General features: G+C 43.1%; 1 protein-coding gene across 2 annotated transcripts in view; it reads left to right on the top strand.

The window, feature by feature from the left end:
* The first annotated feature begins 2,942 nt into the window (after positions 1-2,942).
* The window catches only part of GALNT7 (polypeptide N-acetylgalactosaminyltransferase 7), a 68,402-nt gene continuing 51,468 nt past the window's right edge, over positions 2,943-19,876 (top strand). For both annotated transcript variants that reach the window (XM_042811795.1, XM_042811796.1), the window contains exon 1: positions 2,943-3,079. In XM_042811795.1, the coding sequence (XP_042667729.1) occupies positions 2,960-3,079 (120 nt within the window). In that variant the 5' untranslated portion in view covers positions 2,943-2,959. The remainder of the gene's footprint in view (positions 3,080-19,876) is intronic.

The raw sequence follows: 19,876 nt of genomic DNA, 5'->3' as shown, positions 1-19,876 counted from the left end.
CAACAGCTTGTCGTGTTATGGAATTTTGCACTAAATGATTTACACTGTGGTAGGTATTAAGGTTTTTAGGAATTTCCTGTCAAAGTCTGCATTAATGCACGTGCAGAAGGCTTCATCGTGGCCAAAATGAAGGCCAACATCCAACACTGAGCTTCCCCAGGGCTGGCAACTGTGCAGTTTTGACATTTGGCAGTGACCCCACTGCAGACATCATCCCCCAAATCCCCAGCAATGAGGCCACTGAGTGGCTTAGGGGGATTGGTAATTGGATATCTCACCCCAGGTCACCGCAGCCTGGCTTCAGGAGCACTGAGGGCTTTCCATGGCTCAGATACCACTGGGTGGTTATTTGGAGGCATAAGCAGAAACTCGTGTACTATTTCAATGCAACAAGCAGCAGGCGAGTCCACATGTAGGCACAAACATTATGACAGTTGCCAGCCTGCTAGAAACATTTGAGTGACAGAGTATTGGTCTGACAGAAGTTGATTAACTCCCTAATAACAGATGGGATTATTTCATGTTCAGTTTTAGCTGGATGCTCGGAGCACCAGGGCCTGTACGGTCTTTCACAACTGTGAGAGACAATGTTTTGTGTTCAGCCCTCTGTCCCTCCAGGTCATAAATGACTTTTTGAAGTGTTTCTGAATGTTACTGGAGGTAATTTGAGGACAACATTAATTTAGGTTTTCTATCTTAGCCATATAAATTCAGCAAGAGCAAAAATATATTCTGCAGATATTTTTAGGCACTTTCCTACATAGGAGAAACTAAGAGCTCAGCATTTGAAACCTCAGCTAGTCCCTGATGAAGATAAATACCTTCAGTGGGCTGGAAGAGCAATCAACTGGAAAACATTACTGCCAAGGTCAGTATTAACCTGAAGCCTCTAGAGTCAGATCCACAGCCTTGTCAAAAGGTCGGATATTAGGAAGAATTTCTTCTCAGAAAGAGTGGGGAGGCGCTGGAATGGGCTACACAGGGAGTGGTGGAGTCATTGTCCCTGTGAGTGTTTAAGGAAACAATAGATGTAGTACTTAGGGACACAATTCAGGGGGCATGGTGGGGATGGACTGACAGCTGGACTAGATGATCATCGTAGTGATTCTATGAAAAAGGTGGCTGATGAGGAGGACATAGGGTACAGTAGAATCCTGGCAAATCCACAACCAAACTCTTGGTCATTCTCAAGTGTGAAGCTCTGTGATGGTGATGGATGCTCATACATGAGTTTCAGCAGCATAGAAGCCTCCACTTAGAAAAAGAAAAAAACAACAAAATTCTGGTGGGCAGCCTTATAAATGTGCAATCATGTCTATGGAGTGGCACACAGGTCACAGCTTGACAAGGAGCAGCTGAGTGGTATCACACAGCCACAGCTCTGCACAGCACCAGGAGGGATTTATGTTCTCCCTCTTCTTGCATGCACTTAGAGCATCAGCACAGAAAACAGAAAGAGATCCCAGAACCAGAGAATAAAACAAGGGAGGTGACAGCCTCTTGCTGCAGTGAAGTCTCCTGGAAGTGGTGAGAGCTGGGGGAATGCTTCCATTGCTCTTGCTTATGGAGCTTCACCATGTGCGGCCCCAGCCTGCCTCTCCCTGCCAGGCTTTGTCAGTCAAGAGGCAACACCTCACACCTGGAAGGGCACCCCATGGGGTCAGGGGAGAGACTCTGAGGACCACCCTTTTAGACCAGAGGGTATCACAGGGCAAGAGCCTCTGCCTGCCCTGTGAATGCTGTGCTCCTGTACCTTGCCCCATGTCCTACAGCAGAGAAGGATCACACAGTGCCACAGTGCTGGTACAGGCTGCACCAGTAAACAAAGGCTCCTGCTTCAGGTGTGTCAGCTACAAAGGTCAGCAGGTTTGGTCTGTTTCCCTTTGATGTGATCCTGTTCACAGTGCAAGATCCTGTTGTATTCCTGCAGTGCTTATTGCTGAAAAGCAATGTTCAGGATTGTTGGAGCTCACAGTGCTGAAAAAATGTCAGAGTGCGCTGAGAGTACTGAGCACAGAGGGAAGGCAAAAGTTTTACACAAGAAGGACACAGGTTTTACATGGGAAGTGTTGTCCTTGCGTCACGGCACTTTGTGCAAGACTCAGATAATCAGGTTTGGGTGTGGGTGTGGGTGTGTGTGACAGCCCTTCGGGGAAGAAATAGGATGCGTGACTCTCAGCGCAGAAAATTACTAACAGAATACATGCAAAGCTGAGAGCTGATAAAATCTCTGTAATCTCCTGCTTAATCTGCTGCCCTCAAGAAAAATCTGTTGACTTTACACACAAGCTGGCCTGAGCACACAGCAGCGCGGCGCTGCCCTGGCTGTGTCTGATAATTAACGGGCTGGCGTTATCCTAGCCGCATGGAATCACTGCAGCCATACACTCGCACTCGAATTTTCCCCACCCGGTGACCTAAGTAGCACACAAGAGGAGGAAAAACAGATAAATAAAGAGAAAAGAAAGAAAAACAGAGGAAGCCCCGGCCTCCCTCCCATCGCTCCCCCGCGGCGCGGCGCGGCGCGGCGCCGGGCTACAGCAGGTGCGCAGAGAGCACCGCGGGGAGCGGGGCCGGCAGCCCCCGGAGCGCGGCGTCCCCTCCCCAGTGCGGGGCGGCCACGTGGAAGCGCGGCTCTCGCCGCCGCCACTTCCTGCTCGCCTCGCCCCGGCCGTGAGACCGGCGGGGAGGCGGCGGCGGCTAACGAGAGGAGGGAAAGGGAGGCGGGGAAGGGGGGAGGTTTTAAGAGAAAAAGAGAAAGGAGGAGAAAAAAAAAAAAAGAAAAAAAAAAAAGTTTGTACGCGCAGGCAGGAGGAGAGGCGCAGAGCAGCGGGCGAGGAGCGGGAGCGGCGGCGGCGCCAAGCCGTGCGGGGCGGGGGGCGGAAGCCCGGCGGTGCGCGGGGCCGGGCGCTGCGTGCACGGCAGCCGCGGCGGCGGGAGGCAGAGGGCGGACGGGAGGATGCGGCTGAAGCTCGGCTTCCTGCTGCGCGCCGTGCTGCTGGCGGGCAGCTTCTTGGGGCTGCTGCTTCTCTGGTCCTCGCTGTCGCCCCGCGCCGAGGAGCCGGCTCCCCCGGGACGGGTGAGTGCGCGGCAGCGGCGCCGGGCGGGAGGGGGCGGCGGGCGGGACGCGGCGGGCGCGGGGCTGCCGGTGGGCGGCCGCCCGGGCCGCGGCCTGCAGGCCCGAGAGGGGAACGCCGAGACATGGGGTCGGCCTCCGCCCGGAACCGCCGGGAGGGTGCCTGAGGTCGGGCCGGGGTCCCCGCGATCCGGCTGGGCCCCGCTTTGGGGTGGGGGCCGCGGGCTGGCAGCGTCCGGGACCGCGGCCCTGCCCGGTTCGGCGGCGCGTCGGGCAGCGGGCGGGTGTCGCTGGGGAGCGCTCATCGCTCGCACAGTCGCTATGTGCCGTGCGTCCCGCCAGGAGCTGGAGCGTGCCCTAGGGATGCCCCCCAGTAGTCCTTCTGCCGCTGCCCCCACAGTTGCCGAGAGTGAGCCGGATTGCGTGAGGGGAGGTAGCGGCTCGGAGGCTCTAGGAAAAGGGCGTGGGAAGCTATGGGATGGGCGGCGGTGACGAGATGCGGGCACGGCGGGGCTGGAGGGGAACGTATACTCCGGAGATGCTTCAGGGGGTCAGGAGAGGAGATCTGCGGGGCTGTGGCTGTGCCAGCTTCACCGGGTGACTGCCAGCAGCCCCTGACAGCAGGGTCGAGGCAGGAGGTGATGTGTTCTCCTACGGGAAAAGCAGGTGTGGGACGGCCGGTGCCTCTTGGAGGAGATGAGCCTGGAGGAGACTGGACAAGATTACTGCAGTCCTGGAAAAGTCGTTACAGTCTACAGTGATTATTTTAAAAGTGATCCCTTATGATATGTTGGCTAATGATCTTGGTTCTCTGTAGCGGGCTGCTCTGGGTAATTGTCAAAGGGCAGCAAGCTGACATAATTTTTGCTGTTGAACAATGGAAATGATTTTGGACTTCAGCAGATGCTCTGTCTTCTGAAGCTGTTACATTTTGCTGTATCGTGGCAGTTACTGCCGAGATAATGGGCCATCACGGTTTTTTTCTTAAGATATACAGTTTATTTAGTGGTGAAGTTCCTGTAATCTGTTCTTGTCAGGCACAACATGGGCTTCTCTGGGTAGGGAGAATTCTTCAGGAATTTTATTTGCAAACCTCCTGAGAAAACATCAAGAAATAAACATTTTGCGTCAAACCAGTTGAGTTACTCATCCTGCGTAGGAAAGAGCAGACCTGCTGGCGAGCATCCTCTGGGGGAACATGAGTGGTGTGGCACTGCCAAGCAGAGCAGTGCTTGTGCTGGGATTGGTGCCTTGATGCGTGCAGGTGCTGTAAGGATCCCATGCCCCTTGTCACAGGGTGATCACCGGGTAGTGGTGAGCTGAACCCCCATCTATGTCTGTTGATGAGCTGGGCCTAATCTGGGAAATGTTTCTGGCTGTCCACATGGCAGTGAAAGAGTCGGAAAGCAGCTCTCTGTCCTGGTCACCTCCCTCCTTGCTGGAGGAGGAGGCATCTGTGATAACCACCTCAGGAAGTAATTTGGTCTTTGCTGGGAACAAATACAATTTTCCCAAGTAAACACTGTCAAAGATAATATCTAAACAGAATACACGGTTCGTTAGCAAGACCAACTATTTACTTTCATAGTGATGTACTCAAAAGCGAGGAACGCATTTTATCATCATTCTCAAGGAGATGGAAGCATTATTTGTACACTCATGCCTTGGTCTGCACTCTTCCTCAGCAGCCTCTCAAGCTTGGAGAAACCTCATTGCCTGGCGTGCTTCAAGGCCAATAGATCCACGGCTGCTGGGCAGGAACACAGTGCATGTGTGTGTTGGCATGGGGGCTGCTGTGCTGCACCTGGAAAACACTGCATGTCTTGGTACAATTTCAGCCCTGTGCTGCTAAGGGTGTACTAAGGGCTGGTTCTGTGAGATGTAGGGCCTTGCAAGTGTGTGTGTTTGCTCTGCTGTTAGCTGCCAGAAAGTTTGTTAAACCGGAGGTGACAGAGTAATTCTTCTTCCCTTACATCACCCTCCTTTGCTTGTGAAAGTCTGCCCAGCAGTAATTCAGCTTCTCACAGATGACCTTGGGCAGCACCGTCCCCACTCTGCGCTGTGAGCCCAGGCACGGCTGAGAGCACAATTTTAATAACAGCCAGGCATTAAAGAAACAAAGATGAACAAAGAGCTGCCTTGCTCTTTTTATCTTCATAGCCGTGAATCTTTTCCTGCTTACGGCAGCAAACAGGGATGGGATAGACTGTAATACGGAAGATTTTGTATCAGTTTGTAACTATGTATCTTTTTCTATATAAAAAAAGTACATTCCCTCTTCAAATATTGCTTTTTTTTTCCCCCCTACCGATCTTGAAAGATTTGAATGATCTTTCTGAGAAGTTAGATAACTTGAGGTACAGAGCTTCCAAAGGAAAAGTGAAAGCGGAGAAGTGGCTATTTAGGAGGGAAATGAAAACATAGTTAATTTTATCCTTCCTTTCTGATAGGAGATTACTGCAGATGGATATATTCAGTGCTATTGAGAGTGTGTTCAGAAATTGAGGAAACAACACTTTTGCAGAGCTCTGTTTCTGCAAAATGTCATCCTGGGACAAAATGTGAGATTCAGGGGTAGGCTGAGTAAATAACAGCTTTAGTAGCAGTAAGAACACCTGCTCTCTGGCAGCAAGGATCGCAAAGGTACCAACGCATTAGTTGGGTGTGCACACAATCTTCTTTGTAGCTGTAAGAAAAGATTAGACTTAATCTTTCTTAGGTAATCACGTATTTGTTGTGGAGTCTCCAGGATGTTTTCTGTTTATGCTTTTCAGAATCAAGGACGATAGTTGTGGAGCTAGTAGGAGACAAGTGAGGCTACTCACTGTAAGAAGATTGCTGCAGGGAGCCCAGCTATGGCGCTTACTGGTCTTGAGTGAGATATGTTGCTGATTATCAGCCTCGGAGGTACAGCCTTGCAAACTGGTATTGCCAAGGAGAGAATAGGAGCGGGAATGCAGTAGGCAGAGCCAGTGGGCTGGAAAGGTAAAGAAAGATTCAAGGCTGAGAAGTTGAAAGTGGCATATTTGAGAGGAGCCTGGTGTAAATTTAATGTCGTGAACTCTCTACGTCTGACCAATTACAGAGTTGAAATGACCACATCAGTATTGAGATGCTTTCAGTTAATTATTTAATTAGGATTTTATTTATTTGTTTAAGATTTGCTTAGCCTCCTCAAGGCAGTGCTTGAAATACAACTTAGCGTGCTCTTGGATTATGTGGCAGCAGTGTAATTAGTGATCTCCTGCTTCTTCTGATCTTTGCTGGACTGCTGCAAGAAGGTCGTAGAAGTTGCCCTGTTTATTTTCCATAGGAAGAAGAGATAATAGGAAAGTGGTCCAGCACGTTTTATCATCCATAGCTCAGGAAGCTCATACAAAATGTGATGTAAGTATGCAGCTGGCTTTGCGCAGATCAGAAATGCGGTGGTGAGATAGTAAAAACCGTGAAATAAATTCTGTATTCTGAACTCTTCTCAAGTGCAGGGAGGAAAACTTCCTAAAACTTCAGCGTGTGCTGCATAGCCTGGTATTTAGGAACTGACTACTTCATGTTTGGAACCCTGCGGCGTTCCCCAGTGGCTGGTAGCTCATAGCTGCCTCATCCAGGCCACTGGTGGGCCTGCAGGCGAGACTGCGGCTGTCACCAGCCACTAGGGCTATGTGCTACAGTTCTCATGCGGCCACCTGAAAGTGCAGGATTTGTGATGTGGAGGAGTTAGGAAAATAAGAAAAGAAAAGCAAATGGAATTTTTCAGTGTTTTCTCATGACACCTCTTCTACCCTCACTTTAAAGGCCGCTAATATCCTGTGTGCCTTAGCTGGATTGTCACTGAGGACTTAATGGCAAGTTGCAGACTAAACTTGAAGTGTTATTGTGGTTTAAATTAGATTCTTTGCAGTGGAAGTCCCAGTGGAAATTCGTTGCTCTTCCTTAAGGGATAACAGCAAATGCACTTAGAAGAGAAACTGAGAATTGGGGAATTTGATGACATTACTGGAGGGAATGCAGGAGCAGAGCTTGGAATCAGGTAATAAATCTAATGCAACGGGAGGAGTTGTATTCAATTGTGATGGGATTTGAGCATGAGATTAGAAATCCAAATGGTAAGTCCATGATGCACCATGGCAAGCAAATGGTCTCCCCACAATTGCTTGCTGTGGTTAGATGCGCTTCAGCCAATGTCTTATTTACTGATTTGCCTTTCTGTAGTTGAGTGAGACCTGAGACGGAGAGCACCAGTTTGGCTTTTGCCAATCTTGGTATGGAAATTTTGCACAGGGGGGCAGTGAGTGTGCTGTAGCCTAAGCGCTGCTGTTCTAGCAAGTAAGCTTCACTCCCTCCCTTCCCATTTATCACAGCAGTCTTTAGTATTGCTAGTGACAGTAATAGGCAAAATGTTTTGAGATATTAAATGTTAATTTTTTTTAATGCGTGCTTTCATCTAAATTGGCTTTGAAAAAGCTTGTAAAAGTCTGTCACCCTTGGGAGAGTGTAAAAAGCCCAATCTCTATCTTATTAAAAATGAAGTCTTTTGTCAAATGCTTCCAGTTATGTTAGAGAATAAATGACCACAAAGTGTTTTTTTGAATAATGTGAAGAAATGAAGAAAGCCCTACATAGTTTCTACAATTTGGGTATACGTAGACAGACTGTATTAAAACTTTCTTGAACTTTTTTTTTTTTTTTTTTTTTTTTTTGTCATTGGAATCACTACTAATAAGTTAAGTAAATAACTCATTATCTCAAGTCTGTTAATTATCTAGAAAGCTACTCTTCTGCAGGGAGCAGTTTAGCACCATTTAATATGTATGTGACAAGATGCCTATTGTCCTACTCTAGCCCCAAGTATTACCATTTGTGACTAATGTAAATTAAATAACAGCTGAAAAATGGCAGATGCTAAGGCTGGTGTTTAATTTTTAAGAATCCCATTGCTGGAAAAGAGTCCTTAGTCCAGGAACCTTTGGTGGTGTCTTAGTGGCCACACAGTGGGACATTAAAAATAGCATGCTATGAAGTCCTTACTTTAAAAGGTGTGAAAATCTAGGTAGCAGTTCTGTCTTTATTCTAAAGGAGCTGAATCAGGAGATGGTGGCCGAGCTGAAGCAGTGGAAGTTCTGTTATTATTAAGTTCAGCTATCAGACAGGGCCCAGTGGGTCATTAGGGTGCAGCCCAGAGAGGAGCATCGTGCAGAAGTGTGGGGGGGTGTTTCATCACGTGGCCAAGCAGCATGCACCTTCCCAAGCTCTGTAGAGTTAAAATTGCTTGTACTGAGCTGGCATTCCCTAATGAAGAATGACAGTATCTTTGTCCTATTTTTGTCAGATATTAAATCAGCATTACGGGAGACTGCCAAGTGGAAATAGGGCAGGATAAGCTGTTACGTTAATAGGTTTGACTTCTACCTTGGAGGGGGGTGGATGCTTTTTACAGAAAATAGGCCAAATAAACTAAGAGAAGGATTCTGAGTCTGGTAGCAGTTACATTTAATTACTGGATTTCCTCTGTAAGTGTGGAAAAAAAGGCTGCTGCGAAAGATTAGTTTAAAAATAGAAACATGCTGCTTAAAAGGCCGCCTCCTCCATCAGCTTTCTTTAATCATTTTCTGAATTAAAGGGAATTTATCCTGCGTGGATCTGCCTTTAACAGCCCACCTCCACCCTGCAGTGCTCTAGATTTAGGCGCTGTTTTGGCGAGTGAGGTATTTTCCCCTTGTGATTAATAGCAAAACCAAGGAAGTGCATTCAGAAAGCGCAGTGCACCCAACAAATGGGAGCGGTACGCAGCCTGCCGTGTGTCTTGGCAGCCTGTGATACCATTCGGGCTTGGATGTCGGGGCATGCTGGTCTTTCAGTCAATGCAGGTTTTCAGGGAGAAAATATAAAAGTCAGGGTAGATTTCTGAAAAGTTAATCTAGGTGTTAGGCTTGTACTCAATAGTGAGTTTCTGGAGTGGATTTTTTTAGTTTAATTGTAGCATCCACCTTGAAAGAGTTATGCACCTTTCTGAAGGGCTGTAATTACAAACCAGCTAGAGGAGAAAAGTGATGTTTGTGGTCAGTCTTCAAGTGATGATCTTTATTGTGTTCTTCCAATTCGTGGTTAAATGGTTTTGATATGTTTGTTTTAATCATTTGATACCTCATTAGAATTGGTCAGTCTGAAATTTGAAAAGTCACATTCTTTGCAAGCTATTGACAGAATGGGTTGGTGCTTTCCTATACATGCACTTCGTAGCATAGAATTTCTATTTCCTGAAAACCCATTTCATTCACTTGCAGGCATAACAATATTTCCTTACCTGGCTAAGTAGATGCTACTTCCTGTAATGAAGAGGTGATACTTTAGAAAGGATTGTATCAAGCAGACATACCTGAGGAGGGGAAAGCTATGGCTTTTTACTGCCACTATTAAGGACAGAAAAATATTAGTCTCTACTCAGCTACCATTTTCATTTATTTCATTTTCTGAATTGCTGCAGGCTAGTAGGCATATCACTTTGAAGGTTTTTTCTTCTTTACACATAAGCATTCTTGCTTTCTTGCAACTCACAAAGCACATGAGGTTTTTTTCCATATTATAATATTGTACTTATTTCATTTTTCTCTTACTACCTTTTCTTGAATCCTTCATTCTTTTTACTGACTCCAGTGACATTTTTTAGTATTGCTCTTGCTTTCTAAGCTGCAGCTCATTTTCTTCTGATTTCCTCATGGAATTCTAGGCTGCAAAGAGCAGCAGCCAGCACTGGTGCGTGGTATACCTCTGAGCAGCAGGAGGGGGTTGGAGAAAGGTGTAAGGTAAAGCCAGTATGCTACTTTATATGCTGTTTACATTTGGAAAACTTTCTTTACAGCTGAAGGTCTCAATATATAAGTGTTAGCAAAATTAAAGCATGAGCAGATGGTGCTTTGCCCACAAAATTTCTTACTTGTTTTGTTGTCTTAAAAAAAATTTGGCAGTGAAAATGACTTAGCAATAACTATTCTGACTTAAGGCTCATTACTTGAATAAGGCAGACAATATTATGTTAGCATGTTTTAGAAAAAGAAGTGCAATATTTTGAACAAAATTGAATAGTTTTTTTCATAGTTGAATATTTTTGTCAGAACTTCGGGATTAAAAATTGCTTTGTTTTTAACCTGTCATAGAAGATTTCCCTTTGAAAGATGACTAGAAAACCATGAATAGCATTTCAATAGGGTTGAAGCATAGCAGGATTCCATTTTATTGCTCATTTCCTGCCTTTATGGATTTGAGATGTTTAAACAGTGCCTTTATTTTGAACTAGTTAATAAGAATTCTAGCAGTGTCAATCAAGGAGGTATTTATTGTTTTATCGTGTTAATTTGTTGTAGAAAATCCATCATCTAATAACATCTGAAATTAAAACAAGAAAGAAACCAAGCTGCCTGTTACAAGTATCTTGAATGGTAATGCCATGAGCTTTCTATTCTTCCTATCACTGAAGGAATAACAAAAAAGACAATATTGAGATAAAATGTTCTCCATAGAAAACAAATTGTTCTCTTCATGCTTTAGTCTTGAAATGTGGTTTGCTACACATGCACTTAAATGAGGCCTTGAAGTCAGTTCTTCAAGGCTTGTATATATGTCCTTTATAAGCAATGCATGTGTCAATGTGCATTTATCATGCATTTTAGATTGCTTCACCTGCTAAGCATCTGGTAATCCATCTCCCCAGTGTTATTCTAATATGCCAAAGTATTCTGAAATGCTTTAAGCAGCAGCTATGAAATATGTTGTTGTTTTTTCTCACCTCTTCCATGTATTCCACCTTTATTTTCTTCCCCTTTATGGAATACCCTTTTCCAGGGCAGAACCAAGACATTCACTAGTGCTTAGCTTTAGGTCAGTGGTCTGCCAAGGTGGAAAAGGAGGTTGGTGGTGGGGATTTTGATTTTGGTTGTGGCTTGTTTCTTCTAATGGAAGAATGGCTTTTAGTGGTTGTTTGTAAGTGTATTCTAGTTGTGGATGTGCAGGCAATTGCCTGCTTCTCATTGGAAAGTGTTTAGCCAGCAATTCTCAAAACAAAAGAATACTGTGTGTGTTTCCTGTGCCTCACCTCATGCTAAAGGGGCAGAAGAATCCCCTACTGCCATCAGCTCCAAATGCTGATATTTCTCCCTCAATCTCTGAAGTAAGACTGAGTGACCAAGATGTCCAAGAGCTGAAGCCTCCCTTGTACCTTCTTTCTCTCTCTGTTTTCTGATGTAAAATGTTCGTCTTGAAGACTTGCATATTTTTCAGCAATGTACACAGTTTAAGAGAGATTTGGCTAAGGAAGACTACTGATTGGACAGCAAGGCCATGAAGCTGTTCAACCGCAGTGGCGAGTTCTTCCTGGCAATGCATGAAGAGACACTTGAGTAAGAATCCAAAGTGGTGATGCCATAGCCATTATTTGGTGTGGAGAAACAAAGGGGCCAAGATACAGAATCATTATCTTAGTGAGCAGACTTGCCTTTTCCATGGGTAGCCAGTCAGTCAGTCGCTTCTCAGGTGGCTGCCAGATTCTCCTCCTGTTGTTATCTTCTACCAAGACTTGTGATGACAGGGGAGCTGTCAAGCTGTTTTGATAAAAGGGAGCAGACTGCCAGGATAGTTCATGTAGCCTTTAATCTTTGTGTATGCCTGAGGGGCCTTGGGAAAAGGAAGATGGCAGGGAGCAGACTGGATTAATTTTTCTGGATGAAATGGATATGTCCTAGGGGTTGGCCTACTTTAAAATAATGAGAATTCTTTGAAACGTGCTGTCCTTGAGCACATTTTCTGTCCTACGTCGCCTTTCTGTGATTCCACTCTGCTTGTGTATTGTGGTTGGGACTTGCAAGAGATGCTTTCTGCCTCTTTGGTAGATGGTTATTTTGAGGATATTTTCCAACAGTGCGTATGTGTAAACCCAAGCTAGCTTGACTATAGGTGTGCAGCAAAATGCACATCAGGGCACATGTAGTCAGATGCACTTAGTTACTGTCAACTAAGCAGCCTCTCACTTCTCAGAGGAATACTAAGGCATGGGATCTTTGTGTAATTTTATATTTACAGAAATTGAAAAGCTTTTTTTTTTTTTTTTTGGCCATAAAAATTAACTTTCTAAAAATAGTTCTGGATGATCATATTGGGTGACTAAGGTATGATGGGATCTGCACTAAGAAGCTTGATATTGATTGCTGACTGACTGCAGCCAGCACAAGTCTGCGTTACTGTAATGACATGCACTGGCTTTTGCAAGTTCACCTTCATATTCACTCTCATCCTCACATGAATACTTCAATTACACTTTTTTTTTCCCCTTCTAGATTTTTCCTTGTTGATTCTTTATTGGGATTTAGGGATTTTAATTAGGCTTATTCTCATGACCCTCAGCATGAAGTCAGCTCTTCAGAGCATGTATATACGTCCTTTATAAGCCGTGCAGCAACTTAATTGTTTTCTTCGTTTGCAGTGTAAGACATTACACTGAATATCTGAAAGGTAAGAAAAAATACAAATGATTAGAATACCTCTCTTGATTTTAGCCTGAGTAATAGCTGGACAGTCCATCTTCTAACAGGTTTTTCACAGGATATAAAATGCTAATGTTTCTGTGGAAAAAAAACCTATTCCTTTATAAACTCTGCAACTCAAGTCTAGGATTACAGAAGTCTTTACAGCCTTAAATGCTAAGCACTAAAGTTCCCACTGGTAGACTTGGCCCATTAGCATTACTGCAAAGGAGAGATAGCTTGAACAGGTTTTTGAACAGGTTTCATCTTGCATGATATTTGCAAGACTTTAGAATTTAGTCTACTAAAAACTTGTCAAAATACAGTTTGCATTTTAATCCCAACAGTCCTCATTTTGAAGAATGACTCATGGCTGTTAATTTCTAAGAAAAAAAAAAAAAAAAACTCTTATCTATTAATGTGGTTTATCTAACAACCATTATTCATTTTTTAATATTACCAAAGGCATAATGTTCCAAACAGAACTTATTATACTTTTAGGTCGGTGCTTTAAAGATACATTTAGTAGCTTAACTAGATAGTCTTGACTCTGATGTCTTAAAATGCTCATCAGTGAGAATACTTTCAACCATCTGAAATAATTGTATTTTATCGTCTTCCTTTTTTCATTCCCAAACTAGAGATTTGGTAAGCGGGGAGTGAAATTCTTCTGTACATTTACTAAAAGGCATGTATCAGGGCTACTCCAAAAGCAATGCCTCCTATTTTATTATGTTGACCCACGGTGTCAGAGGCCATTGTTGGTAGTACGGTAGTAGAGGTTGAACCTTCCCATCAGTATTCCATGACATGTTGTTGCTATGTGACAGATGCTGGAAGAGGGACAGCCTGACAGAATGGCATTTGACATGGAGGTGTGTGTGAAGCAAAGGGGTGGAACTGAATTCTTCCTTAATGAAGAAATGGCACCCACTGTTATTCATTGGCTCTCACTGAACATTTATGGAGACCGAGCAGTGGATGTGAGCACAGTGAAGCAGAGGATGCTGCATTTCAGCACTGGTGATAGTGACATCAAAGCCACATTCTAGATGACCATGCACAGCTGTCACACTGCAAAATGAAGAGCATCTTAATCAGCTGTGTGAATTGGCTAACTGTGATGACTATGTTTAAAAACAGTGTTTTGTAACTGACAGTGTGCTCTATCAGTTGGTTTTATTGTGCTCTTTGTAGCTGTAGTTTACATGCAAATAAATAGGAGGTATAGCTTTTGGAGTGACCTGTGTGCTTTTATTTTTAAGATCAGTTTTACTTAGAATAAAGTCTTTGAGGTCCTTTTCAACCCAGGCCATTCTATGATTCTGTGATTCAATGAAAAAGCTCCACAGTGTCTGTTTCTTTCGTGCATTTTACAGACTAACTGCAGCCCCATGTTAGTGGATGGTATTTGTGAATGGGAAACTGCATGTCAGTGTGACAAGGCTTAGTTCTTCTGAAGTATTGTTTATGTCATTAACACTTAAATGTACATGAAATTGGCAGAAGATTTTTGTTTAAGTGAGAGGTGAGATGTTTTTTTCCTGTAACACATTTTGCTTTTGAAGGGTTTTTGTTTGTTTGTTTGTTTGATTTCACAGTTACTTAGATTTATTTTGTCTGTAGTCTGAGGAGATGTGGCCAGCCCTGGATTGGTAGGTTCCTTAATTTAATGCCCTTTCTTATCTAACTCTAGAGGTGTAAAAGATCGGATGTAAGAGTGAGAAATCACTTGCTAATTTTGTTTAATTTTTTATCTTATGTGGAAGGGAGTTCTGCCTGATGCTTGGGTGCATTTCTCAAGAAAAACATGGTACTTTAGAAAAACACGTTCAAATCATAACACTGTGAAAATAACTTCTTTTTTATGAGAACTCCTACTGATGCTTGGGAACTTTCCCCAAAAAGTAACCTCACACAGTGCAGGGACAGCTGCTGGACATTCACATCTTCTGCTCAGGTTGAAGAACATGCAACTCTCTTTTGTTCTATGAGAAGGTGGAAATGTTTGCTTTCTTTAAGTGCATTTTTGTTTTAGAAGAAATAGAACAAAAGAGAGATTCGTGTTTAAAGTGTAACTGTTCCTCCTGCATTACCATTGCCACTGACCATCAAAAACATTGGAAGAACACTGTTGGGTGTCAGGGAATGTGAACAGCAAGAGTGGCTCAGCCCACTTCAGGCAAAGTGTTTTCTTGTTAAGGACTTTCCTTGAGCAGGAATGCTTGTGTTATTTCTGGTTTCTGTGACTGAGATAGGGCCTGGGTGTGGCAGCAACTCAGAAAGCCCCACAGCTGGGCAAGCCTGCATTTTTTCCCGATGATCTTATTGCACCACATCTATCTGCTTTTGTGTGTCCAGTTCCTCAGTGCAGCACAGGGGTCTCCTCTGAGAGAGCAGAAAGGCTTAGAAAGAGAGAGGCTCTCTTGTACCTTTTAATTAAAACAAACAAAACAAATCCTGAAAGAAAAAAATAGCAACAGTCAGCCCCCCTGTTAAGCCAAGCAGCTGCTCTCATGCCAGATTGGTGGTAATTTTTCTCCTGGGTGCCCCTTGAGATCCTGAGGAGGGCTTTGAGGATGGCTAGAACTCCAGTTTTTTGTGCATTTTGGTGTTAGGGCACACACTTGTCTGTATTTTTCAGCTTCCGTGGCTGTTTTTTTCACGTTCCCATTTGAACTGTCAGCACTGGTGTTCACCCTGCTTATGGATGCCAGGTTCCTTTGGCCTGCCTGCATGGCTTGTTTTGGGGAGTCATTGATCCAGCTCCGTGTGCAGACATAGAGGTGCTTGTGTTGGCACACAGAGGGGATAAAAATGTGTAGAGGAGAGAAGTAAAGCATTCATCTTACTCTCGAACAGTGGCTAGAAAAATTACCAAACATCCAGCATCTATCAGACAGAGTTTTAAATCCACAACAAATTAGAGAAAATAAAAATGCAAAGGCAGCTCCACCACACCGGCTAAGATCAGTATTTTTCATTTATTTGTTCAGCAAGTCCTAGGTTTATCTTATAATTCATTTTCATGATGTTCCACTGTTCATCTTGCAGCAGAGATAAAAAATATCACCTTCAGGTCTTACTGTATCAGCATATCTACAATCTCAGGAAGATAAATGTCAATGTAATGCATCACAGTATTGACATTCTGAAGTATTCCAAACTTTCCTTTTTAAATAAAGCAGGGAAGCGAGACCTGAATGCCTATACTCAGTAGGAAGAATAAGTGAGTGATTTTCTTTTTTCTTTTTTCTTTTTTTTTATTTTCCACATTTAATACAAGTCTGAGTTCCTTTACAAATCTGCAGCTGTGTCATACTGCCGAGAATTACATAACTGGAAATGCCATACTGAACAAAGGAAAACATGCTGTCTCCAGGTAAAATATTATGTCTGAAGTGACTTCTATTGCTTGGGCTTTCAACTGCTCCTTACTAAAGAGATGAGAGTTCCTGCTATTCATGTTCTGTTGAAATTGTTAGAAATGAAAAGCTTATTTTTAAGCTGAATTAAATGTGAAGTGGAAAAAAAATACCTAAAAAATACCATGAAGTCAAGAAGACAATGCCATTTTTTTCTATAGGACCATAGGATAGCTGGAGCTGGAAGGGAATTCAAGAGGTCGAGCCTCTTGCTCAAATCAGGGTCAGCCATGGGGTCAGACAGTTTTGCTCGGGGCTTTGTCTGGTCCGGTCTTAAAAGCCTCCAAGGAAGGAAACTTCATGACCTTTCAGTCTACCTTGTTGCAGTGCTAGGCTGTGGTCATGGTGAGAATTTTTCTTGTATCCAGTTGGGTCTTTCCAACAATTTCTATAAAGTATCAGCTGACCTCTTCATCACTTCCTGGTGTTTTTAATTTGCCCAAGTCTTAGAACTTTAAAATACTTATACTTTTTTTTTTTAATTACTTTTTTGTGTGTGTGTTGGTTTGGGGTTTTTATTTATTTTTAGTTTGCTAGGACTGTTGAGTGGAATAGGGATTTAATCATAATTACATCTCACTAATATCATTCTAACATTGAAAAATGTTAGAAGTAGCAAGTAAAGGCCATAGTTTTCCTAACTGCAGTCGTTAGCACCTACAGTTGATGCCTACATGCTTTCATGTATGCTTAGTGTTTATGGAAATCGCTACAGCTGCCAGCAGCTTTATGGAGGCAAATAGAACCTGAAAAAAATGCTTGCAGTCATTCTTGGATCAATTTTTAACTAAAATTCCATTCTAGTTATTTATATAGAGAGTTTGATTTGCCAAGACTTCTGAGTTCATAAGAAAAAATCTTTAGAGTAAATCAGCATCGGTTAAAAAAGATTGCAGTTCTTCAAATTTCAAATATTTCTTGATATTCTATTTCAGTGCTGTGAAGACTGACTTCTATTTGTTGCAAGCAGGGAGGGTCCATGTGTGTCTTTTTGTCTGCTGCATGTAGAAACAGTAGATTGCTACAGTCATCTACTGCTAATTTGAATGCAAGAAATTGCAGCAGGCAGTAAGAGGCACTTTTGTATTAAAGCCCATGTTAAAAAAGGGAAAAAGACTCTTAACTCTGATTGAAATTCTTGTCACTTAAAAGGTAGAATGTTTGTGAACTACAGTATGTCTGATGTCTGGTGCTTTATACCAGTGTCTCTGAGGAGTTGAAAATGACAATGTGTACCCTGTAAGTCCAGTGCTCCCTAGGATTTCTAACAGTGTTTCCTGGTGTGGACGGAGAGGAAAAGAGAGCAGCTGCTGGAGTTTGATACTTATTTCTCATAGTTGCTTCTTGACCGAGGGATTGGTGTGCACGGGTAGATGATGTTTATTCATAGTTTCTCCAGTCCTGTGGTCAGAAATGCCAGCCTGATTGTACCTGAGCTGAGTCATGTAAAAATTTTCCTCAGAATGGTTCTTCCAAGGCAGAAGCCTTAGAGGGTGTTCAGGGTTAAGGGCTGAACCTTATTGCCCCAATAAATGTAAGCATGTAGGATGTCAGATCCCAAGATTTGAATGCCAGTCTTGGACAGCTTCGTTCTGAGATTGTTTGTACCACTGCAGATCACCAGCACTTAATCAAGTAAAAGTCAAGGCAGTCTGCTTTTTGAGCTCCAGTGGCAGCATGTCTGCCTATTAGAACTCACGGTCTCACTACGAGCATGGTGACTTTCCTGCTCAAAAGAAAAGATGCTGCATGGAAAGCATGAGCTAAGTGCTAGTCTGGAAGGGTGGTGAAGAATAGGGTACAACAGACCAGAGATCTGTTCAAAGAAGTTTGTGGATTAGGTTCTAGTATTCTTGCTGACTATCTGAAAGATGCAAAGAATAAGACTGTGTTCACACATTATATGGTTCTTAAAGCAAAGCTATGAAAAAGGTTTTGACATTCCTTACAGAATTACAGAATTGCAGAGGTTGGGAAGTACCTCAAGAGATCATCGATCGAGTCCAACTCGCATGCTAAAGAAGGTTCTCTTGCAATAGGTCACGTAGGTAGGCATCCAAATGGGTCTTCATAGCAGGAGACTCCACAACCTTTCTGTGCAACCTGTTCCAGTGCTCTGTCACTCTTACCATAAAGAAGTTCTCTGCTTGTTTGTGTGGAATTTTGTATGTTCAAGTTATAGGCCATTGCTCCTTGTCCTATTGCTGCACACCACCGAGAAGAGTCTGGCCCCATCCATTTGCATCCTACCTCACTTTAGATATTTATAAACATTAATCATATTGCCCTCAGTTTTCTTTTCCCAAGGCTGAACAGACCCAAGTCATTCAGCCTTTCCTCATACAGGAGATGCTCCAGGCCCTTTATCATCTCTGTGGCCCTCCCGGACTCCTAGGAGATTCCTGTCTTTTTTTGAACTGAGGAGCCCAGAACTAGACACAGTATTCTAAGTGTGGCCTCACCAGGCACAGGAGAAGAGGATCACCTCTCTCAACCTTCTGGCCATGCTCTTTTTAGTGTACCCCAGGGTACCATTGACTTTTGTGGCCACGTGGACACACTGCTGGCTGATGGTGAACCTTTTGCCCACAGGGACCCCGAGGTCCTTTTCCACAGAGCCCTTCAACAGCAGGTCATCTCCTAAGCTGTACGGATGTGGTTATTCCTCACCAGATGTAAGACTCTACACTTCCCACTTCCTCGTGTCCACTTTACAGCAAAACAAGAAATGTCATCAACTGTATGTGTCACAGAAAGAGAAGTCAGTTTATGAGGGTTGGTTTCTCTGTTCAGTAAATTGGCTCTTGCTACTTTGGTATTCTTTTTTTTTTTTTTTTTTTTTTATTTTTTTTTTTTTTTTTTTTTTTTTTTTTTTTTTTTTTTTTTTTTTTTTTTTTTTTTGCTTTGTGCTTCCATGATATGTATGATGTTGATAATATTTTTAATGTAGTTAAAACAGATAAGAGCGTGCCTTACCTCAACAATTCAGTAGGATGTAACTGTAATTTATTGGCAAGTACCACACAGATTCTCTTCAGTATCCTGCACAGAAAAGATGCAGGAAAGAAGAGTCAGGGAAAAGTGAGACAAAACACAGTTGATCATAAAAAGTGCTTTCCTCTTGCTTGTCAAGCAGTCCGCAAGGTAATCATGTAAATACTGAGTCTCCCAAATCTATTGGGAGTTCAGATGCAATTTTCAGAAATGCATTTTAGACTATGCGTAATTTTCATGCAGTACAGCTTTTGCTTTGGCTGGCTGTTTCTCTGAGAAAGCTTTCAAAATGGTAGGGTTGATCAAATTGTGAAATGCAATTTAAAATAAAAGACAGAAATAGGCTGTTGTAAAGCTCGAGAATGGTAATGGTATTTCAAGATAAATGAAAATCTAATCATGCGGTTTGTTTCTTAATAGTAAGAAATATGAAATGAAATTGACAGATGACTGAAAAATTGAGGCATACAAGATATAGCACAGAAGCCTGCATCCCTTGGTCAAGCACGTCCATCAGCAGTGGATTTATTGTATTGTGAATGTAATTTGCTCACTGAGGTATATAAAACAGATGCATGGTTTTTAAATATCTGTCTGTCTCAAAAGATTGAGGCATAAGGATAAAGTCCTGCAATCCTTTTCTGCTGGGTTTAACTAGTGCAGTGCTCATAGCTGATGCCTGAGGGGCTGGAAAACATGACATTACTTAAAACATTAGGATTTATGGGAACTTTTGTTTATTTCTCAGACTTCTTCCCTATGGATTGAGAAATAATAAAGTTGGTTATTTTTAATAGCAAAGCTTTGGGTTATAAATTCTAACTGCTTGGCTTCTTAAATTTCATAATTTAAATGTTAATTGTTCAAGT

This window comes from Centrocercus urophasianus, unplaced genomic scaffold (assembly GCF_019232065.1).
Source record: "Centrocercus urophasianus isolate 14NV4802_14NV808 unplaced genomic scaffold, USGS_Curo_1.0 seq_13, whole genome shotgun sequence".
In the NCBI taxonomy this organism is placed as follows: Eukaryota; Metazoa; Chordata; class Aves; order Galliformes; family Phasianidae; genus Centrocercus; species Centrocercus urophasianus.
The sequence above is the reverse complement of the archived record's forward strand: the minus strand, read 5'-3'. Positions and strand labels throughout refer to the sequence as shown.